The 26,177-nt window shown below is 39.2% G+C and overlaps 1 protein-coding gene across 2 annotated transcripts in view; it reads right to left on the reverse strand.

Moving 5' to 3' along the window:
* SLX4IP (SLX4 interacting protein) overlaps window positions 1-26,177 on the reverse strand; it is a 103,030-nt gene that overhangs the window by 63,227 nt on the left and 13,626 nt on the right. The window contains exons 2-3 of one of the 2 annotated variants that reach the window (XM_081315047.1): window positions 25,788-25,880; window positions 21,255-21,308 (exon numbers count right to left, since the gene is read on the reverse strand). In XM_081315047.1, coding sequence (XP_081171173.1) covers window positions 21,255-21,281 — 27 coding nt within the window. In that variant the 5' untranslated portion in view covers window positions 21,282-21,308; window positions 25,788-25,880. Of the gene's footprint in view, window positions 1-16,002; window positions 16,192-21,254; window positions 21,309-25,787; window positions 25,881-26,177 lie in introns of those variants that run through there. The other variant, XM_081315048.1, reaches the window with a different exon arrangement.

Here is a 26,177-nt window from a genome sequence, read left to right on the forward strand (position 1 = left end):
TACAACTACTATGGCTGACCCTGCTCAGCTTTCTCAAATCAGCTAGGGCACGGGTCGTCTCCTGTGGCTCCCAGCCGCCTGGTGCGCGCGCACCTCTTCGAACGGGCAGTGGTGCGCGCGCACCTCTCCAAATGGAGTGGCACCGCCCGTTCCGAGAGGTGCACGCGCACCTTTCCGAAGGGCGGAGGTGCGCACGCACCTCTCCAAACCGCCGCCATCCCGTCCGGAGACCTGCCGCGTTCGTCAAACATTGACGAACACGGCAGCTGTGCAAACGGGATGGCGGCGGTTTGGAGAGTGCGCGCGCACCTCTCCCAACCGCCGCCATCCCATTTGCACAGCTTCTGCGTTCGTCCATGTTTGACGAACGCGGCAGGTCTCCGGACGGCGGCGGCTTGGGAGAGGTGTGTGCGCACTCTCCAAACCGCCGCCATCCCGTTTGCACAGCTTCTGCGTTCGTCCATGTTTGACGAACGCGGCAGGTCTTCGAACGGGACGGCGCGCACCTCTCCAAAGGGGAGACCCGTCGCCGCACAGGTGCCTTCCATTTTGCGCATGCGCGTGAGTGGACGCACGCATGCGCACTTTTTGCGGCTCCCACTTTTTTGTTTGTGTGATGGAACCGGTTCTGAGTGGCTCTTTTCCTTTTTCCGGTTGCCGACCCCTGAGCTAGGGGATCATGGCTGCCACTAGCTGGACACTTAAAGGTATAGTGCAAATAAAGCCCATCTCTTTCCCAGGTTGTAAGACGCAGGAAATCATCATGGAATCACAGAACCTTTGAGGTCTTCTAGTCCAACCCCCTGTACAAGCAGGACCCTATACCATTCTAAACAAATGGCCATCCAATCTCTTTTTGAAAACCTCCAGTGATGGAGCACCCACAACTTTTGGAAATAAGCTGTTTTACTGATTAATTGTTCTGTCAGGAAGTTTCTCCTTAGTTCTAGGTTGCTTCTTTCCTTGATTAGTTTCCATCGTTTCTCGTCTTGCCTTCTGGGGCTTTGGAAAATAGGTTGATCCGCTCCTCTTCTCTGTACAGACCCTCAGTATTGAAAGACTGCTGTCTTAATGAGATTATTTCTCCAATAGGATCCCTTTCTAAAGCTTTGGCCTACAACTCCCATCATTCTTGTTCCATCTGACAGCAGTTATAAGAAAACCATTAGAAGAGGCCAAAACATGGGGAGAATAAATACAAAAATCCTAGTATCTTCCACCATGTGTGTTCCTGATGTGCAATTATATACCCGTGTTTCCCTGAAAACAAGACCCCAGGTCTTAATATTAATTTTTGATCCAAAAGACCCATTAGGGCTTATTTTCTGGTTAGGGCTTATATTTGGGGAAATATGGTACGAAATGGCTGATAATCTTAAGTGAGGCTTATTTTGGGGATAGGGCTTATGTTACGATTGTCCTGAAAAATCATGCTAAGGCTTTTTTCCAGTTGGGTCTTATTTTCAGGGAAACACCGTATATAAGAATCAGGATCAGAAATAGGATCCACATTGTTAAGATAATCAGTTTCCAAGAGTGATCAGCTATACGTTTTCAAAAATACTTACAGCATGGTATGTAATATCATTTGGGCTCAAAGAGAAAACTAAGAGAATGAATAAATTACAACTGGTAGCAATAAGACCCCAGAACAAATATAATGAACCTTATCTGTTCTGCCCAAATGAAAATGTGGCTGTGCGTATCTAGAATGAAAAGCAGAATTTTGAGTAGGCATTCCCAACATAAAGAGAGTAAGACAACCAGAAACAGACAAAGCCAAAACAAAGTCAAAATTCAATCCAAACTTGCCAATTGTTTTATGATGACGATGAAAGAGTTTTACAATGGCTTCCTGCAACATATGAACTCTGTATGTAACATCAGTTCCCAAAGTGTGCAGCTTCCTTTGCTTAAAATTCAGTTGATGGAAAGATATGAATATATATCACCCCAGAAACTAATTGCTACATAAAATCTACACAAGTTAACAATTTAGTTCCATATTATGGGGAGGCTACAAAAGAGAAGATTACGCCAAACAAAGCTGACATAGCCGCACACAGTACTTTTAACATGCTGATTGTATTAAAAACACTGCACAAGAATTTTTTCCACTTCGTAAGAAGCCAGACTGTTTACATGCTTAAGTGGCTAGATACTTGGCTATTGGCGTGTGGTCTATTTTGCAGCATAACCTCAAGAATAAAGAAGCAGGGAAATCATTTTACTTACAAGTGAGGCCACCATTTGATTACAAAAATTCTCTAGATACAATTTAATGCATGTTCTAAGCATACACCCAGAAAGCTGGTGAATAAAAATGATTCAACTGAAGGTAATCAAGGGTAGGACAGGCAGGAAATTTAACAAGCAGTTAGGTGATTTAATGATGACAGAGGTCAAACTAAGATGCTCTCCTGTTCTCCAGAGAAGGGCAAATAAGATAGACTGCTGCATGAAATAGTTATCGCCATTATAGAACCAATCACGAAGGTAAACGTGCAAGAAAATAACTTCCTCCAAGGATCTTCGAGTTCCAGCTAAATTGTGGGAGACAAAACAAATTGATGAGATTTTTAAGTGGAATGGAGACACATATAAAGTGAATAATGGCAGCTACTTTCTAGGGAAAAATTGGCTGAGGTGAAATGTGTTGCTGGAGCTTAAGACAATTACATCACCATCAAAAAAATAATAAAATGGGCTAGTTGAAAAAAGAAATTGAAACTCCCTTTTTGCAATCACTGAGCAAAACAGAAATAGGATCTACTTTTCCAATTTACCTCCAGCTTTGAATGTTGGCTTTCGGTAGAAATATGTTTTCAAATGCTTAATGAAATAAAAGTCATATTCACCAGCAAGCTGTTATAGTCATGGTCCCTCAAATCTGAAGATTAAGCATCATGTGGATATGATATACTTTCTTTGCCAATCATTCTTCAGAATCCTTGGTGCTCTCTCAGCTTAGTTGTTTGCTTGCAGGTGTCATCCTTTCCATAGCTTGTGTTGGTTGTGCTGTAGTGGGTTAAGTTATCATGCACTTTTTGATAATGTATGTTTTGTTGGAAAATGTTGTGTAGGTGGTTGGTTTCTTATACAGTACAACATTTTCCCATAAAATGGATAGCCCTATCATACACTAAAAACATCTCAGAAAAACCAACAGTCACAGTCACAGGACATCACCATAGCACACAACTCAATGAAAGCCCCCCCCCAAAAAAAAAAACATCTTAAGCAAACAAAACAACCCAATAACCTAAATAGGAAAAAATAGGATTCATCTACAACATATTGTGTTAGGACTGTAAGGACTAGCAGAGGACATCCATGAACACCAACTAGCAGTCAGAAGGCATGATAAAAACTCCTTAATCTCAGAAGACGTGGACAGATTTAACCATACTTTCAACTGATAAATTGCACGCATCCTTGTCCAAGCTAAATTTAAAAAAAAATGGTAGGGAATCAGCCCTCAATTGTCACATAGAAATAATCCACATTTACAGACCTCAAAAGAGGCAATAAAAAAACTAAGGAGGAAAGAAAAAGACCAGCTGTAGATACCCAGATAAACAGTGATTAACAGTAGGCAAACAATCAAGCACAAAATAATACTCTAATCAAGGAACCTCCAAAGAGAAAATCACACCCCCATCAACACTGGCTGTGTAAATAGTGAACAAACCTCACGTTCCCTAGAACTGATGATGTTACCTACTTGGATAATGAAATATCTCCAAGCAAACTACTAAGCTCAGAGAGAACCAAGGATTGCACAGTTCAGCTGAACTACAAATGCTCTCCTCTGTTGGAATATTTCTGCAGTAATTCATTAATAAATAAACTCTTGTCCCCTTACAGTCTGTTTTTCAAAGAAAATATCATTTCCAATAAGCCTTGGAACCAGCAGGTGTGAGACATATATTCCCAAAAAGGCCCCATGCAACACCAGTGAAGCTTTCCGTAGCCCTTCTGATTACAGAGATTTCCTATAACCTCAGTCCACCCCAAAGACTAAGAAGCATTTGCATTTGTACAAAGATATTGTTGAATAAATATGTATTATTCACAAAGATTTTGAATCTGTCCTCTGGCCTAAGAGCAGATTTCTGTAAAAGATTTGGGTATCAAACAAGTATATCATTTACAGATGACATCTAAGAAAATCGCCATGATCTTGATTGTTAACAATAGTTGACTCAGGAAAGCATGCTAAATTCCCCTAGAATTAAATCCCTGTGGCATTACGCCGTTTCCTTCTTTTCTTTGTTCCTTTAGGAGAAGCTGATTCAGTTTGCCAGAATGGAAGAATAACTAAAATTCTGTGGTTAACTCTTATCTAATTTTCAAAGGACAAGAATGTCCAGCACCCAAGCAAACATATCACATTGATTATATATATTAAGGTCAAATACTATACACATTAGAAAATTGTTGGAAGATTTGGTTATTTTCTCAAGTTGTGATATGAAGAACACCCACAAACTTCCTCATTAATCTGTTTTTCCTCCCTACTTCTTTCTGCACACTATAGTCATTCCCTCCCTCTCTAAAAAACTCTCATTTTGGGCCCTCTTCCCTTTCACTTTCCCAGACTACTTGCCACCCAGCAAGATGGAGCAAGAACGAACAGGAAAATACATATTCAGTTTGGCTATATCTACTTCAGTAAACACACACACTTGCACTCAAGACCTAGCATGGGCATTTTGCAAAATGTAAGGTTTCTGGTACACTTCATTGCTACAAATCAAACCAGTTACCATAAAATGGCTTTGGAAGAGATCCCGCATACATTTAAATTGTGTAAGAACAGGGGATCATAGATCATTCTGAAATGTATTTCACTGTATCCCATGGAAAACCAAGGTAAAAGTGCAACCTTCTTTTGTCACCTTGAAAACCACAATGATTTTTTTAAAAAATATCCAGTTCATAGAAATTATTAACTGTAACTGTAGTGACCCCAAAGGCTTTATGAGTTGAAAAGAATGTGTTTATTAAGTATCTAATTGTGCTGTTGAAAGAAAAACCTTCATCAGGGTCCAGTCCAAGCAGGGAATAAACAAAATGGAGACTGCTTTAGAAAGAAGGTTCTAGTTTATTGAAGAGCAAAGCCAGACAAAAACATGGCTCTTGGAAAGCTGACCACATGTTGCCGGGAGTGGTGGGTTTTACCTTCCTGGGCTTTTGTGTTTGGAGTTGTTCCTGTTTGAGGCTTTGTATTTCTTGTGTCATGTACTTTGACCTGAATCTGAGTGTGCCTTTCTGGTATTCTGATGGGGGACTGACTTCCCACAGTGCTAAACATCCATTTATAAATGGAGACCTAAACACACTTGATTGAAAGGAAGGCACCTTGAAACTCTGACCATCCTGCCTTTTCAAATAGCTGCTACACTGCAAAGCTTGACTACTAACCTAGTTACAATTTCCTGTTCTTCCCTATCCCTATAGCCGTTTCCATGCTATTCCACACAATACTCTATGGTCTTTCCATAAGTCTACATGATACACCTATGATAGTGCATTCATGATCTACACAGGTGATGCTGAGAAAAATGCAACGGATGGAAAAGATCTCTGAAATTTGGATATCTACTTTGCTCAGGGGGTTGTCTACAACCACAAGCCATCATTTGATACAAAATCTTCTGAAAATGTCTGTACTTCGTATAGAATTAAGATCCATTCTTGTATACAGGCGTGAAAATTGTTTTTTTTTTTAAAAAATATTTGTTTTATTCCACTTAGCAAGCCATTTGTCACAAGAAATCCTATTTAAAATCCCTGAATATTAAAAAGTTTCATGTTGCAGGATGAAACAATATTTCCTAAGATACAGCTAATTGTTAAATAATTACGTACAGAGAAGAATAAAGGATGAAAGAGGTTTCTTATGTGGAAAAGTTCATAAAATAACCTCTCTCAAGTATGGGTGTGCATTTGTATACCATACTCACTATATGCATACACAGTCTCATTATATTCAAATTAACTAGCATAAAATTCAAAACTACAGTTCCCCATGCTGTAGAACTACAGAGTTCTTCTCTGGGCTAAAGAGAGTAGATTTGTAGGCATATATACAATGGTAATATTAGTAGTATGAAGAATATTAGTAGTGTTGATAACTGATACAGACATACCAGGGAATACTAGAAGACAAAGAATTAGAGAAGATCACAGTAGTAAGATGTAAAAATCAAAATTGAAAGATTATGGCATAAAGTGGTCATAGCAGTCAGCATACTAGGTGCCATAAAAAAAATATTGGACCACACTTAAATCTGTGCATTGACAAAACTTCCTTCTATCAATTACAAAAGTCTACATTACTACTTAGAACCTCACTTATTCTATGCTAATACATTACAACTTGATTTTTTTGGAACAACTTTGGAACAACTGAATGCTTATGAAGACCAACAGCTAAAGAACTGGCAGCTATAATTTCACATTTTTGTGTATATAACAATAACAAGATCTCAGAGATTGTGCTTCAGAAGGAGAGCCAGACAATCTGCCCTCACCCTCCTTATACAATATGGAGGCTGCGTAGCATTATCCCAGAAATCACTGTAGCTACTCCCAAAATGGCACCCACTTCTGAGATAACACCACACAGCCTTTGTGTAGGAAAGCCACAGCAGAGTGGTTGCTTCCCAAAGGAGATCTATGGAAAAGATAAGTGACTGAACATGATGAGGGGTGGGGAGGAGAGTGTGGGGACCAAGTGGGGCAGAATGGGTGGGCAAGACAGACTGGGGTATGTGTGCTGCAGCATCCCTGCAGTTAGTCATATTAATCAATTTTTATTATGGTCACAGAATAGCACAAAAGTTAAACATTAAAACAAAACAGGACTGAACAGAACTGAACAGGACAGGGTATAGTAACATTACAACTGATAGTGAAATCATCTGTGGGTGACCAAGGTCTGCCTAATTTTACAGACAGTGTAGCAAAACCTAGCTATGTTCAGAGAAACTGACCCAATAATACTAACTGTACTTAAAAGATACCAGAATTCCCAGGGTACCTTAATCAGATATGGTGTTATAAAATGAGTCCATGAGTCCTTATAAAGAGGGCAGTACAATAAGAGATGAGTTGTAGTTTCAATGGCCCCCTTGTCCACAGGTGGACAGTCTCAGCTCATATGGAACTTTTTAAAATCAGCCTTCCAAAACTGCTGTGGGCAGAGCATTACAACATGCTAGAATGCCCTTGCAATCAGTCATCAGTGTGACTGGACTGCCAACTACTCAAATTTTGTTCATGGGAATGTGAGGGCGCTGCAGCGGCTGTAACTTTGGGCAGGGGTGGTTAGTCTCTTCATTCAGCGCCATAATTTTGAACAGTCGCTGAAACAACAGTTATAAGTTGAGGACTACCTGTATACAGTGGTGGGATTCAGCCAGTTCGCACCATTTCAGCAGAACCGGTAGCTAATTTTTTGACGCCCAGGCCCAGAATGGACTTCCGGATGCAGCAGATTTTCAGTTCCTTACAATAGTTTATTTTTAACTGGCAAGTATAGCTGAGTAATCTGTCACAATGAAGTGGCTTATATAACAAATATTGCACAATAAGCTTTCCTTCCATCACCCAGGGTCTTTGAACTATATACGTAGGACCACAATTCATAGAATTCCTATGGAAGATGGCATTCTGCAGATTGTAGTTCAAGGCATTTCAAAGTCCCTTGGCTGAGAAAGATTGAATTAGGCCATTGATGGATGACTATGTTAAACTAATAATAACGCAGTAAAATATAAAATGAACTAAATGTTCATTTAGTAAGTCCATTGCTCAGCATTACAAAAAGGCTGCCCCAGAAATCATGAGTCATAATGCTTGCTAAATAAAACATCAGATGTGGAAATGAAGCCTGAAAATCTTTTTACACAGTCATGTTTTGCCTGAGAATGATTTTGTTAATGATGTGTAAGAACATCATGATACTTACAGAAGTAAAACCAAATTCACTTCCTCTCCACACAAAAGAATTAAAGTTGCTAATTCATGTGTGTAGGAAATCAGTCAGGAGAAAATGTTAACAGAAAGGAAGTCCACATGAAGGAACTGCAAGCTAGCTGTAATGATTCCCCCCCCCCTTAGTGTCAATTTCTTTCATCACTTTCAAGAATTGAACGGACATGAATTGTTGTAATTTTATATGAATTTCGTTAAAATATAACATTGCAAATAAAGGTACTGAATACAGTAAAATGTTATTTCATCACTTATCTGTTTTTTACATATTTCTCTCACTCAGATTTTAAGGAATGGTCTCTGAACCATGACTTAAGAGAACATCACAATGTAATGGTTCTAATAATGCAGAAATATGGCTTGGATTTTAGTGCACAAGCCTCAGCCCTTTGTGAGTTTCCTCCCCTCTCCATTTCTAGTAAAGCTATGAATGAATCACTTGCTAACTAAAGGTTTAACCTAGTGCCGTGGTGGCGAACCTATGGCACACGTGCCACAGGTGGCACGCAGAGCCCTCTCTGTGGGCACGCGTGCCGCCGCCCCAGTCCTAGGCCTTCAGCTGGGTTTTATAAAACCTTTTCCCTTTAGGCTCCACCACCATGTGAAAAAAAAAGTTTCAATTAATCAATTTCAACTTCTCACGGGGAAAAAAAAGATCTCGCAAAGTTGGAATTGATTGATTGAACTTTTTAGTCCCACCCAATCTACCATTAGCACTGCAGCCACGCCCACCCAATGGGCCATGCCCACCCAATGGGCCACACCCACCCAATGGTCCATGCCCACCCGGTACCTGATGATACATAAGTGGGTTTTGGGTTGCAGTTTGGGCACTCGGTCTCTAAAAGGTTCAACATCAATGACCTAGGGTAAACTTTGGGTTATCTATGGTTTTTCAAAACAGCCCAAGATTATTTATTCATTTAGATCTTTATACAATAAAAAAATGAAAGGGATAAAGTTCTCAAATACGCAAGTCATTTTATGAACTTAATAATATTAACAGAAAGCCACACAAATTCGAACAGACTGTAAGCTTTCTAGTTCCAATACTGTCCCATTCCTTGTCCTCCTTTGAAGTAATACATAGGCAACATTAATCAGAGTTGAGCCTAATTCAAAAACATTGATAAGCCACAGTTTGGTGAAAATGAAAGCAAAACCTTCTGATTTGCCTCTTACAGCCATCTATAAATGGAAAGTTGGGTACCTATGATTCTAAATTATGATGTAGCTCAGCTTCACACTGGGCGAGTGTGGCTTCCTTCTCATATTCAGTGCAAGTTTGACTTTAACAATAAACTATTTTTAAAACACCATTTACTGAAAGGTGACAATTTTTTCACACAGCTTTTATTACATAAAACAAACATAAAAAATGAGGATGGTTTAGGCACCCTCTGACTGAAGAGGGTGCCTAAACCATCCAGTGGCATTAAACTAACCCGATTCTTTTTAAAGAGAAATCATTTGCTTTTTAGCGCAAGATTTTCTTTTTCCAGCTTTCTGTTTCAACACAGGCATAAACCAGTATTTTGAGAGCTTAAATAAAACCTTGACAAAACATATTCACTAAAGGCTGCTTCCAAAAAATTCAGTCTCACACACATACACGCTCAATGCATTCACTTCCTAGTGGGATGCTGATTTGATAGCCAGGAGCAACTAGTCTATATTCATATGGTCAGAGCTGTTTAAAGCCACCTACATAAATATAGTTCTCACACAGCAATATGACATTTAAAATGTTCCTCAACCATACAAAAGATGAGTCCATCTCTTCTGCTATTCTTCCCTAGGGAATCAACATCTAGCATAGAGGCACTCAAATCCTGTCACTGATGGGAGATTTAATGGGAGTTATTCCCTTTTTCTTCCTCTTGAGAGGAAAATGGGCACTTGGAGACCTTGAATTTTTCAAACCAGTCTTACAAACAGCATAATTCAACCAAGGCCCAAAGGTTTTAGTTTAGCAATCATGAACCAGATATAGCATACAGGACTATTTACAGAAAGGTGTTCTGTACCAGCCTGCTACCGGCCCTGCAGAAAAGGCAGGGACAACCCCTTTACAAACGGCAAGAGGCTGGAATGACGCCTGCCAAATTTATAGCTACAAAAACAAACAAGACACGAACCAAGAAACAGGAGCTTTAAGAAACACGAACTATCTGGATAAAATCAATCCATTTTCTCCATTCCATAATATAGCGTTCTTGCGAATGATCCTTCAAATAGGCCGAAATCTTCGCCATCTCTGCCAGGTCAGAAACCTTTAAAGTCCACTCCTCTATAGTCGGCAGTTCCTCTTTCCTCCAGTATTGGCCTATCAAAAGTCTTGCCGCCGTAATTAAGTTCAACATCAACTTGGTGTCCACAACTGTAACATCTGTAATTATTCCCAACAAAAAAAATTGCGGACAAAACTTTATCCTCTGTTTAAAAATCTTCTGCATGTTCCACCAGACTTTTATCCAAAAAGCCTTAACCTTTTTACAAGTCCACCATATATGAAAATATGTTGCATCTTCATCACCACACCTCCAACATTTAGGCTGATAATTCGGATACATACTTGCAAGCTTTTTGGGATCTAAATGCCATCTATAAAACATTTTGTAAAAATTCTCTCTTAAATTTTGAGCTTGTGTAAATTTTACGTTCCTCACCCAAATCTTTTCCCATGTGTCCATTGTGATAGCTTCCTGGATATTTTGGGCCCATTTTATCATACAATCCTTAACAAGCTCTGTTTCTGAGTCAATCTCTATCAATGCAAGATATATCCGTTTGATATGTGCTGGTCCCTGATTCCTGATTTGCTTTATCAAATTTTCATCAGTCATTGTAAATCCATTTTTCTGGTCGTCTTTCCACCTGGCCCGTAACTGAGTATATTGAAACCAATTTTGAACAACCTTCTCTTCTCGCAAGAGGCTATATGATTTCAAACACCAAACATTTCTTTCCAAACTGAGAATCTCCTTGTACGTAGTCAAATCATGTTTGAAGCCAGCATGTATATTTTCTATTGCGTGTTTTGGAATTGCCCACAATGGTATCTTACAACTTAACTTATGTCTGTACTTCTTCCAAACTCTCAGCAATGCCTGTCTTAAAATATGCACCCTAAACACGTTGTCTACCTTCTTATCATACAACAAATATGCATGCCAGCCAAACAACAAATCATGGCCCTCAAGATTTAATAACCTCCCTTGCGTCAAATTAATCCAGTCACTTATTCCTACTAATGCAGCAGCTTCATAATATAATTTAAAATTAGGCAATTTAAGGCCACCTCTCTCACGAGTATCCTGCATAATCTTAAGTTTAACTCGTGGTTTTTTCCCTGCCCACACAAATTTATTGATACCTCGCTGCCATTCCTCCAAATTAGAATCTTTCTTAAGAATCGGTATCATTTGAAATAAAAATAAAAATTTAGGCAGGACATTCATTTTTACTGCTGCAATCCGTCCCAACAAAGACAATTGCAATTTTTTCCAACTCTCCAATTCTTTTTGAATTTCCCCCCATAATTTTTCATAATTATTTTTATATAGCTTTGTATTAGAGGGCGACAAAATCACCCCCAAATATTTAACCCTTTTAACAATCTCAAATCCAGTTAGACCTTCTAAAAGGGCCTTTTGCGATGTTGTCATATTTTTGGCCAAAATTTTTGTTTTTTGTACATTAACCTTAAATCCAGAAACCTTCCCATATTGTGTTATTATCTCCATCAGGTCCACAACAGAGTTCTCTGGCTGGGTCACTGTAACAACCAGATTGTCTGCGAATGCTCTCAATCTATAGTCCTGATCTCCAATTCGAATCCCCTTAATTTTTTCCGAATTCCGAATTTTAACCAATAATATCTCTAATGTTAACACAAATAACAAGGGCGATAACGGACACCCTTGCCTTGTGCCCTTCTCAATATTACATGCTTCTGTCAAGCTATTATTAACTATAATTCGGGCAGTTTGTTTTTGATATAATGCCCTAATCGGTTGTAAAAAATTTTCCCCAAAATCCATTTTATCTAAAACTTTCAACAAAAATTTCCAATTCAATTGATCAAAAGCTTTTTCAGCATCTAAAAAAATTAGCACCGCAGCAATCTGGTTGTTCCTTTCCAAAAACTCTAACACGTCAACTATATGCCTCACATTATTTTTCATTTGCCTACCACTAATAAACCCTGTTTGATCCCCATGAATCACCTGTTGCAGAACCCTCATCAGTCTATTAGCCAAGACCTTAGCAAATATCTTGTAATCTGTGTTTAAGAGCGATATCGGTCTATAATTTTTAACTTGAGTAACATCTTGGTCTTCCTTCGGAATCAAAGAGATAAAAGCTGTTCTCCAAGACGGTGGCACCTTTCCCCCCCTCTGGATTGTCTGGAACAGTTCCTTTAACGGTTTTATCATTTCTAATTGTAAATTTTTATAATAGGCCGCAGTCAAGCCATCCGTACCTGGTGCTTTATCCACCTTCAATTCCTTAATTGCTATAAAAATTTCTTCTTCTGTGATCAGTTGATTAATCCCTTCTTTTTGTACTTGCGTAAGAACCGGGATGCTAGCATTTTCCAAATATATATCAATGTCCTTTTCATTAATTTTCTCCTTAGCATATAATTTAGAATAAAAATCCACAAAAGCGTCCTTGATAAGGTCCTGCTGAAACACAACCCTTCCTTTATGCACAATTTTATCCAGAACAAGTATAGGGTTAAGAAGTTTTATGTAGCATTTGAATAAGTCTTCTTTCGTTTTTTTTTCTTTTATTATTTTAGTTTCTTTTTATACATATTTAATATTATTATCATTTGTTTTATCTTATATAAGCTAGAGATTGATGGATTTTAGAGTTTATAATTGTTAGTATATGATTGTTTATGATTGCTTTTTATATATATACCTTGTATTTAGCTCTGGGAAGTCGGGGGGGGAGGGGGGGAGGGGGGAGGTAGGGAGGGGGGAGGAGGGAGGGGGAAGGGGGGATTTTTAAAGGAAAACTGTATTTTAAAACTTTTCAATAAAAAAAAAAAAAAGAAACACGAACTATCCAAGCGGTTGCCTTCAGCAAACCAGCCCTCCCCACACATTCCCCTTATATACAGTTCAGGGCGTGGCTTCTCTCTGCCTCCTTCCGAGAAGCCCCATTGCCTTCCTCTGTTTACTCCTAATTGACTGCCTCCTGCGTCGGGCGTCCTTGAACAGGGCCAGCTGTGGGTCATCTTCATCCACGCTGTCAGGCTCACACAGCTGGGTCTCCGTGGTGACCAAGTGGGAAGGGCCTGGCTGAGGGCTCTCATCAGCAAGGTCTTCAACACCCCCCTCCTCCTCCTCTGAGTCATCCGACCCAACTGCCGAACCCACAGGCTGACCCTGAATCACAACAAAAGGCTTCTTTTAATCTGAACCTTATTTCTCCGTGGCAGTGAGTCTTGTTCATCCTCCCATGAACAGTTACAGTACAAGCTAAACCTGGAAAAAGCAACTTTCATAAGCAACTTTAAATCTTTTGATCAAGGGAATGTCTCCCCTCAAGGATTAAAGGGTTGCAAAACTGAAATAAAAGAAGATATGTAACCCCAATGCCTTTAACAGCAGAGGTCCCAAAGACATTTCAATGGTGTCCAACAGTCTCACTTACTCAGGTGACTACTGTATTTTAATAAACTAATAACTGGGTGGGTTGGAGGAAGATAGATAGCTGGAAAGATGGATGGAAAGATAGAGAGATAACAAGATAGAGATACTAGCATGTTACAAAGTCAAGTAACAACCCCCATATGTCTTACAAGGTAGCTCACTTGCTTTAAAGAGGGCTTATCTGTCTAGAAAATAGGGGGGGAAATGAGCTGAGCAACAACCTGGAATGACCCAATCAGTTCCCTTCAGGTAAATAAGTGTTATCACTGACATGTTATTAAACAATTTGTCTTTCAAAATTCTGGAAATCTCTCAACCACCCCTAAACTAATGTACATGTGATAGAAAAAGCTATTTTCTTCACAATTCAGAAAGCCCAGTTCAAAGATAAACCTAAGAAAATAATTAACTGTACTGGAGTTTTAAGCATCTTAGATGTCAGATCAAGTTACCAACCAGAAAAGCAAAAGTGGATTTTGACAGCTAAATGATCAAAATACAAATGACAAAAAAATTACTACCATCAAACTTGAAAGGAGAAAGGAAAATGTAATAAGATGACAGGCAAAGGACGCCCTTTGCTTGGTATTTAAAGGAGCCAGGTTGTAATCTCAAACACTTCTGTAGTTTCCATGCATCCTGGCTTAACAGTGGCCAAGTTCAATGATAGGAATCCAAAAGATAGGGGGGAAAAATACCTGGCAAAGGAACAGTTTCTCAGGGGAACAAACAGGGAAGTTAGGGAATGAGGAGATAATTCCAGTTTTATTAGGAGTTGGCATTAAAGCCTTCAAGAGAATGCCCTAAGGAAGTGCAGAGAACTCAAAAACTTGTTTTTGTGGGAGAACATTTCATATTTCATATCATAATTACTGCTATCATTGTCATCAGAGATAGCAAGAGCACCTTCTTGGGTTAAGCAAGAGTCTGTTTAATAGTGTGGAAGGGGGCAGGGAGACAGAGTGCCAATAGCATTTCCTTAAGGGGGCAGCACAGAGCAACCTACACAGGCCTATTTCAACAACAGCACAAACGGGGACACTTACCAGATGAAATCTAAAGGGAAGGGGAGGCAGGGAAAACTACTGTACATGATTTTTAACATGAGGCTCCAAAGACCCTGACTGAGGAACCTCAAAGACTCATACACAACTTTAAGGTTATTTACTGGTTAGACTAAGAACAAGTCATCATGAAATATCTGCACAGTTTTAAATTAAATTGAGTGATCCCCTGACTTTAAAAAATTGTTCCACCAAGAAAAATAAAGAGTCAGGGCTATTCCAGATTAAAAAGTTCATTTTACATTCTCTGTCTCGCTATGGGAACTCCAGACCCATCTAATAAACCCAGAAGAAAGTCCCATTCAATCCACATTATTCCAATGCTGGTTTCTTTTAAAATATTGTTAGATGTTAACAAGCATGTTCTCTAGAATAGAACATTGCTTTTCTAAGGCTTCCCAAATCAATGCTAATCTATGTATCTATCTTCACAGCATCACAGCATTTTAGTATTATATCAAAGGGCCAGCAAGGACAGTAATGCCAATCTCACCTTTAATAGAGCTATACAACTTCTTTCATTCATGTTTGCTTGTATTCAACTGATTTCTATCCCAATTTTATTTCGGGACTTAAAGTGGGACACACGGCACTCCCTTCTCCTGATTTTCTTCCCCACAATCACCCTGTATAGTGGAGAGAGAACGAACAGTCTAAGGTGGCTGAGGGCAGACTAGCAAATTGGGCCTTCCTGCCTCAAGTCTATCTCTTAATTGCTATACATCACCTACTTTGTACCATCCTTCACTTTGCATCCCATTCCATCCAAAGAGGCAATGAAATTGTTGAATTCAGCCTTTCAGAAAAAAACTGAAGTAAAATTAATAAAGTAAAACTTTTCTTGTTGAATATAGTACTGTATTAATTTTCAACCCAAGGTTTGGAGATTGTAGTTCAAATGTAGATCAACTGCTCCCTCTACAGAAAATATTGTATTACAACATCAGGAAAATGATCTGAAATCCTCTGGGACCTTCTAATAAGATACATGTGCTCTACTGAAGCAAAGCTATTAAAACCGTAGGTGTTCTTCTCTTCCTAAATTACATTTGAAACCACCGAGATGTAAATAGATGAGCCAATGAATTTTCCAGAGCTTTCTAAACAGTTGAGTGAAAACATGTTAGATAATATATTACCAAGCAGAATCCATGTCTTGCACAGAAAACAAAATCTGAATTTCAATTTGAAATCAAGCATATTATCATTGAAACTAGCACTGATTTATCATTAAAAACCTGTTTGATATACTCACATTCTCTCACCTGTTTTGACAACTCAAATAGTATTTTTAAAAAAGCCCTTCCTAAAAAGTTTAGAACGTGAAATATCAAGAATCAACCAAACATGACTGCAATGGGAGGAAAGGAATTGGAATCACAGCCAGACCGTTGTGGGAGAGCAGTTTGTAAACCTCAGCAGGGGGAGTGGCAGAATACTTGTGAAGAATCCAGGGTCCAATTTGTGGTATTACTCATAACACATGTTGATAATGTTGTGGAGAGTAGGATACTCTATGAGGAGGAGTAGAGAAAAGTGCTTATGAGTGTTGAATAGAGACCGATGTTGCTGATGGCTCTTGTGAGATCACAAAGTTGGATAAAGTATCAAAACAGCCAGTGACAACCATGCATATCTAGACAATGTTGACTTTTCTACATGGGGGAAGAGAAGAAAAACTGTTTTTATAATCTTGTGAATCGTAGGAAAACTGCATACATATATTCCATTCCGATTGAAAGAGGTTGTTTTCAAATAAATATACCTAGAATTTTACCACAATAGTAGATAACCCATAATCTGTTGGGTCATCATTTCAGAGACATTTCCTTAAAAAGGTAAAAGTAAAGGTTCCCCCGCACATGCGTGCTAGTCGTTTCTGACTCTAGGAGCCGGGGCTCATCTCCGTTTCAAAGCCGAAGAGCCAGCGCTTGTCCGAGGACATCTCCGTGGTCATGTGGCCGGCATGACTAGACACCAAAGGCGCAAGGAACGCTGTTACCTTCCCACCGTAGTGGTCCCTATTTTTGTACTTGCATTTTTACGTGGTTTCGAACTGCTAGGTTGGCAGAAGCTTGGACGAGTAACAGGCGCTCACTCTATTACACGGCACTCGGGATTCGACCCGCCAAACTGCCGACCTTCTGATTGACAAGCTCAGCATCTTAACCCACTAAGCCACCGCGTCCCTTATTATTTCCTTACTAACAGAGAAACAGAATGACCAACACAGGCCAAAGAATCAGTGGGAGTGAAAGCAATTTCCAGCTTCCTGTCGGCTTCCCCATCGACTTTGCTTGTGGGAAGCTGGCAAGGGAGAGTTGGAAACTTCCTTCCTATCTTCCTCCCTCCCTATGTAATAGGGATAATTAGTAAGAATGTGTAATAATAAACAAAATAAATAAATAAGGATAAGAATAAATAATAAATGTAAGTATCTGAGGGGTCCTTGGTGCTTTCTGAGCTTGCTTGTTTTCTTGCAGATATTTCATTATCCTAACTGGGTAACATCATCAGTGCGGTAAATATTAAGTATTTAATAAGTAAGGATAGAGATGTTAAAGAGAAATTATGATTCTCTTTAAAATAAGATCTGTGAGCAGAATTATGTCATCAATATTTTAAAATAAATCTCATTTTGTAGCAGTCATACTGAGGACATACTAGATAAACCTGTCTGAGGAAGCCACTGTTCTGCTTAAACCAGAGGTAGGCAACCTCAGCTCTTTTATGACTCAGAAATTCTGGGAGTTGAAGTCCATGAGTCATAAAAGAGCCGAGGTTGCCTACCCCTGGAACTATTCTGCCTAAATAAATTGAGATGTGAGGTTATTGGTGGTCTCTGAGGCTGGCTTTTTCTTACAGACATTTCATTACCTAACTAAGTAATATCATCAGTGTTAGATTGTGCTAAATTGGTATATTAATTCTATGAATGCCTGAATTTCTGCTAAATTGGGATATTAATTCTATGAACGTCTGAATTTCTACGCTGAACTACTAGTCCACATAAGTTTACCGACCAACAATTATAACAATTTCTGGACTCTCAATAGACAATTGATTGGTAGTCACAAGGCTCCAAAGAAATCAGGTTTCCATCAGATTAACATTTCTTCTTACATCACTCCTGTCATCACATGAGCTGTTTGTATGACTCAGTGGTCTGCAAGCCACAACATGGTTTGGACCTTTGCCATAAAATTAGCTCATCTCTTCTGGGAAACTAAAATGACAACAGAAGTCTGTCTATCCCTGACCAAATGTGGTCCTTGGTGGAAATTAAGGCAGTAGCTCATGGACAAGACTGAATGTTGACAGAAGATCAATAGATTGTCCTACCTTTCTATTAAGAGTGCTGGAAGGTATCCACACTTTCAGTATCGTGCAAATAAAACTTTACTCATTCACACTAGTAACCCAGAGGCACTTGTTAACCATGGAGAAAAAGTCTTGAGGAGCAATTGTTAATTATCATTTGATGTGGGTAAGCTTATCTCATAGTTTAAACTACAGTGAGTGGCATATGATCCCAATTTCAGTGAATTGGACAAAATCTTTGGAAGCTGCCTAAAAGCAAAAGCAAAAGTTTTCCCCCACCAAAGACAACTCTGATAGAGGTTGTTTTTTTTAGCAGGAAGTATTGAGATAGATTTCCAACAATTGAACAATTTTCCATTTAGAACTAATATATCCCCAAGTACATCAAGGAGGAAATTTTATGCTTTTCTTTCTACAGCCTCTCTGGGAAGCAGCAAGGAGATAGGTCTTTTGAGTGATAACAGAAGTTTGCAATTGCCTCAGCTACCTGAATCTTCAGCAGTTTAGGAACTGAAACTGGATTAACATGTAAAAAAATCATGCAATAATAAATTCTCACAGCCAAGCACCTTGCTCTGGTCACCTTGCTCTGGTTATCACCAGAGCCACATTTTTGGAAGTACCCGTAATGTTATCATTAGAAAAGTTTTAAATGCAGTCAAATGAGGAAATATAAATGCCAGTTGGGTTGCTCTACCCTCTATCTTTCAATGACTTAATTGCATGTAATACTTAAGTTAAATGCTTCAAGCCGCTAACTACAGCTACTCCACTAAACATAGAAGTATTCTGAAATAAACCACTTTGGAAGTTCAAAATCCAAGAATTTCCATATTACAATAACCTTACAATGCAATACCAGTTGTAAGGAAAATGTAAGCTGTAGTCAGCAAGGAGTGAATTCACCATACTCACAGGAAACTCAATGCTTCTAAATATTTGCCTTCTTAATATAATGGGGACTGAACACCCTCAAGATTTCCTATTGATTTAACAATTAGTAAAATTACATAATGGTAGAAATTATTAATACTCAGGATCACCAACATGTTTCTTTCGAACATCAGGCTAGAGTATGACTGAGCAACATAAATATAAACTCTAATATTTAACTCTGAGACGCTAACAGAGGGTTAATAGTAGCTGCTCTCATTAAAAGCTGCAAAAGGAGACATGAAGGATTGCATATAGCCTTTAGTAAAGTAATACAAATTGACCACCCATTGTGCAATTACTCCCAAGACAATAAAAATCAAGTGTTCTCTGAAAGATTTACACAGCTGACATGGGAAAACGGCACAAGGAGAACAGAGATTTCATTCAAATAATGGCTATCTTTTCACAGGGTATTTTTTTGCTTGCAAAAACATTATTTGAAAATGACAAAACTTTCGGCTGCAAGCAAAGATGCTTTTCACATGCAGAAAAGCATGTTCATCTCATGAGCCCCCACAGGCGGAACAGGGGAGGATTGTCAAATTTTAAAAATCACTCTTTTGTACAGGTGTCATAATGTTGCACATAAGTAGGTGAATGGTGGAGCTTGTATTATGCTGTGACAATATACTTTTATCATTCTGACAAAACCTCTATATACTGTGGGCGACTCTAAATCAATACAGGTAGCCCCTGGGTTAATTAGGATCAGAATTTCTGTCACTAAATGATAGAAGACATCAATTGACTGCACCGCTTAGCAATGGCAATCCTTGCATTCCCCATTACGGTTACTGGGCAAGGATTGTGGATTGTTAAATGAGGACTTCCTCAGAATTTCCTGCCGGCTTCCAACAAGCAAAGTCAATGGAGAAGTCAGCAGGAAGTTGCATGTCCCAGGCATCTCACAAGGAGATAGATAAATAGCGCTTAGCACTTAGACTTATATACCGCTTCACAATGCTTTACAGCCCTCTCTAAGTGATTTACAGAGTCAGTCTATTGCCCCCAACAATCTGGGTCCTCATTTTACCGATCTCGGAAGGATGGAAGGCTGAGTCAACTGTGAATGTGGTGAGGTTCAAACTGCTGAACTGCTGGCAGCCAGCAGTCAGCAGAAGTAGCCTGTAGTACTGCATTCTAACCACTGCACCACTACAGCTACTGCCTGATGGGGAAGGGTGCAGAAGGGGGCATGGATGGCCAATGCAGCACAAGTACTACAGTGCCAGAGGTGACTGCTGCCAGGTGCCTAAGGATAAGGAGGTAACTGCTGCCGGTAGGGGAGAGATGCTGTAGTTACCATAGCATGCTCCTCAGGGGGAAAAGCCACAAGAGTGAGAACAAATTAACAGAGCAGCTTGTCACCTTCCCTGCTAGCTTCCCCATTGACTTTGCTTGTGGGAATCGGCAGAGGTCAGAAATGGTGATCTCATGATATGTGATGCTACAGCCATCTTAAATAGGAGCTGGTTGCCAAATGCTTGGCTGGTGATCATGTGACTATGGAGGTCCTGGGACAGTCAGAACTCTGAGGGCTGGTCATAAGTGCCACTCATTCAGCACCTTCATAACTTCCAATAAGTCACTGTATGAGTGGTCATTAATTGAAGACTACCTGTATATATGAGGCTTCTTTTGTATTTTCAGCAAAACAAGGGTTTCACTTCCCAGAAAGAAGCAAAATTATATAAACTATGATAGAAACAATCAGTTGTAATACTACATGATTTTTTTCCAGAACCACAAGGCTTCTACTACTTGTTCTATCACATAAAAAAATAAGATCCTTATTCATTGAAATTTGAGAATAGGTTGAGGTAATTTCTCCCCTCCCGTTCATTGCTCCCAGCAGTGAAGTCTTTGTAGAACAGTTTTAGTGTCTATCATCTCTACTCATGGTTGTTACGATCCAGTCCATTACGGCATTTTACCAATAGCTGACTGAACTAACAGTACAATCAATTTTATTCTTTGGCTGGTCACAAATATAGTTTGCTTTTATGATGATAATTTGCAGTCACAGGCCTCTCCCTGAATTTATATATACTCTTATCTTTAGACAGTCAAATAATTAGTGGGCTGAAATAACACTATCATTTGTTATGCTAGCCTGACACCAAAGGGAAATATATTAGAATCATTTAGCAGTGTATTTCAATATAAGAAAAAAAATCTATTAATACAAGATTTGCTCCCATAAAATCCAACTGGAGCTATTTATATATTGGTTTTCTGCCTACATCAATCATAAACTTACTTTGATAACCAATTTGTCCAAAGTCATGGTAGCCTCTTTAATTGATCATGAAACCTGTAAGATAAACAAAAAGAGGTATTACTTTAGGAAACCTGCAGTGATTAGGGACTCTGAACCCTACATACCATAATGTCAAACTTGAGAAGAATGCTGTGTTAGTGAATGTGAATAATTTGGTTTTTCTTTTTACTTTGTAGCTTAGTACAAATGTACAATTAGGCACAGAATATATGTAATATGTTTAACTAAATTGCTTGGGGTTTAAAATTATTTCATAGATCAATTCATTTTTTTGCAATTATTGTGACAGAGTATGGAAAATAGCACATTTCTAACATTTATGGTCAAGGTCCCAGCCATATAATTACTTATCAGGATAATGGGAAAAATACTACTCTAGTATTTCCCAACCATGACACTTCTGATATCCAAAATTGTCAGCAATGGCAATTTTATCCAAAGATGGAAAACCCAAGTCCCACCTAAGTCTTCTTGTAGGAAATACATATTGTCAAAGGTATATTTTTCCCTACTGAGAATGCATATTTATTTATGTTACAGTTGTCAGAACCTTCCTAGCTGGATTCCATTTGCTTCACCATCATAAATGTAAACTGCTCTGATTAAGAAAGGATTAAACAGGAAAAAAAATACTACCTATAATTGAAGAACACTTCTGATCAAAGCTTCTGTTTAAAAAGGGAACATTGAAAATAATGTTATAGTTGACAAAATTTCAGGATTGACTTACTGTTGCTAGATTAATTTATGATTTAAATCTACTATTCTGTCTGCTTGATAATATAATTATCAAGTGGACGTTGAAGCTCAGAAGTTCAAATTATAGGAGGGGACAAAGGCAGGGAGCTTCAGACTGATGTCAATCTCTGTTTGGGTGCTCTCTTATTCTGAGTAAGAACTCTGCCTCATGAGAGCAGTTTTATGCTTTAAACATCTCTGGAGCCTCCCTCTAAATCACGGATGTCAAACTCGATCACATCACGTGATGTATCGTGACGTATCACAACGCTTTTTTTACCTTTGTGGAGCCAGAGGGGACGTGGCCTGCGTGTGATGCATCCAACCCGCAGGTTGCCAGTTTGACACCCCTGCTCTAAATGGAAGGAGGAGGGACCAGCAGGGAACATGACAGTGAGGTCTTGTAATGGTAGGTGGGAATGACCTTGAGACAGGAGGGAGAGTGGCAGACTAACTAACTGGCATGCAAAAAATATCTCAACCCACAGAAGTAGGGAGGGTGTGGGAAACGTTTTCAAGAAGGCAAAAGGAGAAAAGGGGAGTAACACTTTCAGACTCGCATATATTATAATGCAACCTTATAATAACGATAGAACTAGTATTCCTGGTTGTGCTTCTTATCTTGACTACCTTGTAGGGTTTACAGGCATGGCTGTCACACCTAATGCCACACTCCCTTCAAGTAACAGAACACCCACAAAATAAGCTTCACATGAACCGTTACAATTTTCATCTGTTCACTGAACTCACCTAAGCCAGGCTAAACCAAAATATTGGAAAAAGAAATCAGAAAAACACAATAGCCACTTCCTCCACGTTACTGGCAAGAGAATTACACAGAATTACACACATCAAGGCAATTAAATTCAACTCAAGCAAGTCTTTACCTTAATGCACAATATTAAAGTGAGGCCTTTCTCACCACTGGCAGAGAAACCAATCCCAGGTTCAAATACTCTATCCCAGGGCTTTTCAACCAGTGGTACGGGTACCACTTGTGGTACATTGGCACCTGGTAGGTGGTACGTGACCATCCTAGAAAAGTGGTAGCAGGGGAGGGGAATGAGCTGAACTGGTGGCAGCACCGCACAAGCCTGAGCGAGAGAGGGCTGGAGCTGCAGGGCTATCAGGGCTCAGCGGAAGCTCCAGGATCAGCGCCAGTCTCCAGTCTCTGCTGAGCCCAAAAGAAGCGCCGATCAGCTGTAATGTTGCAGCATCTCCAGGGTCTTGTGATTTACATTCAGATGCTTGGCAACTGATTCATATTTATGATGGTCACAGTGTCCCAGGGACATGTGAAATGACCAAAACCTGCTGCAACCACCCAGCACACAGGGGGAATAAAAACCAACCCCCCCACCCCATCCCCGCTGCCAATCCTCAACAGAAATGCTCACAACAATGAAAAGTTCGGACAGGAGGAAGAGTGCCGCTGGGCGGGCAGGCAGGTGTCTTGCTCGGCTGTGGCTTGGGGGGCACTTTTTTCAGTGCCATTGTAACTTCAAACAGTCACTAAGTGAACTGTTGTAAGTCGAGGACTACCTGTACTTCATCACTTTTTTCCTTTTTTGTTTTTGTTTGGGTCATCACATTTTTGACACCTTGCTAGGCGACTGGTGGTACTCAGATGTTGCCATATCCTAAAAGTGGTACAATGGGTGAAAAGGTTGAAAAGCCCTGCTCTATCCTGTATCATTTATTACTTTTAAAAAATCTTTTCTTGGAGGTCCCCATTGCCCTGAATCAAGCTTAAGACCAAGGGGAAAAAAATGAAAACACACATAAACACACATACACAGGCCACTCATCAGAGAAACAAAAATACTTTCTACATTCCTCAATTCCTGGGGAAAAATACAGAGAATTTTTTATTACTTATTTCTGCATTCAATACTTAGCTGTCTGACGAAGGGTGAGTACTATGTAATTAAAAGCAAATGTTTCCAGAATTTAAAATCAAACAGAAAAGGATAAAAGCTCGTTGAGATAAGCTCTGGAATAAAGAGCAAAGGAAAGAGTCAGAAGGAAACTATTGAGGTAGAATTTAGACATTAAAAAAAACCCCTTTCCATATAGAAACTAACTCTCTAAAGAAGAACACTTACAGCTCAGGGTTGAAATGAGAAGCTCTTGGTGCTCTCTGAGTCTGGTTGTTTTCCTGCAGACATTTTATTACCCAAACTAAGTAACATCATTAGAGCTAGTGTCCAGTGCTAGCATTGATCATGTTACCTAGTTTGAGTAATGAAACGTCTGCAAGAAAAACTAAACAACCAAGCTAAGAGAGCACCAAGGACTCTTCAACTAACACTCTGTACCTAGGTACATATGGACACATATATTTGAATTAGAATTAGAATTCTATTGTACCTATAGAAAGGTGCAATTTGAAATCGAATGACCATACAAACAACGTTATACATGTAGATTTAGGTAGAATTATTCACAGATCTTGATATACTTTCAAGCAACTGCATATAGGCCTTTAGGAGCAAGATCTAAATTCAAGACGATAAAGTAATTATTAAGATTTAACACAAAGATCTGGATCAAAGAGCAGGAAGGGCATCTTCACAGTTTGAAACATGACTGTGAATCTTTAAATTCTAACCTATTTTAAGGCAAAGGGTACCTGCACTTGCAGTGCTTTCAGAAAGAAAATTTATTCCTAAAGCTGTCTAATTCTCCTACATTCCTCTTATATTGTAGGTGAGCAAATTCCGGGCAACATTCTTCAAAATGTGAGTTACTTTCAGTGGTAATGGAACCCAGGTCATAATTCGCTATGCCGTATAATTTTCTGACCGTAAGAAAGGCTGAGCGCCAAAGAATTGAGGCCTTTGAACTATGGTGCTGGGGAAGACTCCTGCGAGTCCCTTGGACTGCAAGGCGATCAAACCGGTCAGTCCTAGAGGAGATCAACCCTGACTGCTCTTTAGAAGGCCAGATCCTGAAGCTGAAACTCAAATGCTTTGGCCACCTAATGAGAAGGAAGGACTCACTGGAGAAGAGCCTAATGCTGGGAAAGATTGAGGGCAAGAGAAGAAGGGGACGACAGAGAATGAGGTGGCTGGATGGAGTCACTGAAGCAGTAGGCGTGAGCTTAAATGGACTCCAGAAGATGGTAGAGGACAGGAAGGCCTGGAGGAACGTTGTCCATGGGGTCGCAATGGGTTGGACACGACTTCACAACAACAACAAACATAATTTTCTGACCAAGGACAAAGATCTCAGGAACGTAGGGAGAAATATCTATAGCAAGAACAAACAAGATTCTGTCTTTTGCGAGACTGTCTTTTCTTATTAACATATTTAAAATGTTATAAAGAACTAAATCTACATGCATATGTTGATAAGCATCACAAATCTGGTTATAAATTCACAAAGTATATGAAAACATTCTGTAGTGTGAAAATGTGGGTTCAGATTCCTCCAAGAAAAGCACTCTAAGCCAGGATCAGTTTCCAAAAAAAGGATTTATTGTGGTCAGCTGAGGGTACCACTCCGAAGTAGGAATGCACATCAAAATGTTCAACAACTTTTAATGAATTCCTACAACCTATTACACCTATGTACCACAACCTTTGGTAATGTTTATTAGTTTTTAATTCAGTCTGTACTTTATATGGGTTCTTAAAGTAATTTCTTCATTCTAAGTCTTGTTGTGTATGTCTTTTACCCTTTGATCTAATGGCAGTTCATATTTACCAACATGTACTGTATGGTGTTTTTCTTGCATAGCAGAATTAAAAAAAATTCCCCTTCAATTCTTACCTGCCAGCAGAGCAAAGATTTGAGACTTCTCAATTCAGATTCTAATAGCAGCCAGATGATGCTGTAGAAGTCACCGATTTTCTTTTTGAAAAACTGCAAGAGAATGAAAGAGAGAGAGAGAGAGAGAAAGAGAGAAGATAGTTAATTGAGATGCCTGAATCCTTGAGAGTTTCATATCAACTAGTAGTCAAGAATACTGTGCCACAGAAAAGTGAAAAAAGTACCTGTTCTAAATCAAACTTCATGAAGTCATGCAACATTGCTTTCCTTCTTGCTATAGCAAAAGTCTCATTACAGAGGCCTCCAATTTTAAGCTGGGAGTTGCAACTTTCACAAAAAGGTCCTGAGGACTTGCAATTCATACAACTGCTATCTTGTTGTTGTTGTTAG

Source organism: Vipera berus, assembly GCF_964194415.1.
Source record: "Vipera berus genome assembly, chromosome: 1".
Taxonomy (NCBI): Eukaryota; Metazoa; Chordata; class Lepidosauria; order Squamata; family Viperidae; genus Vipera; species Vipera berus.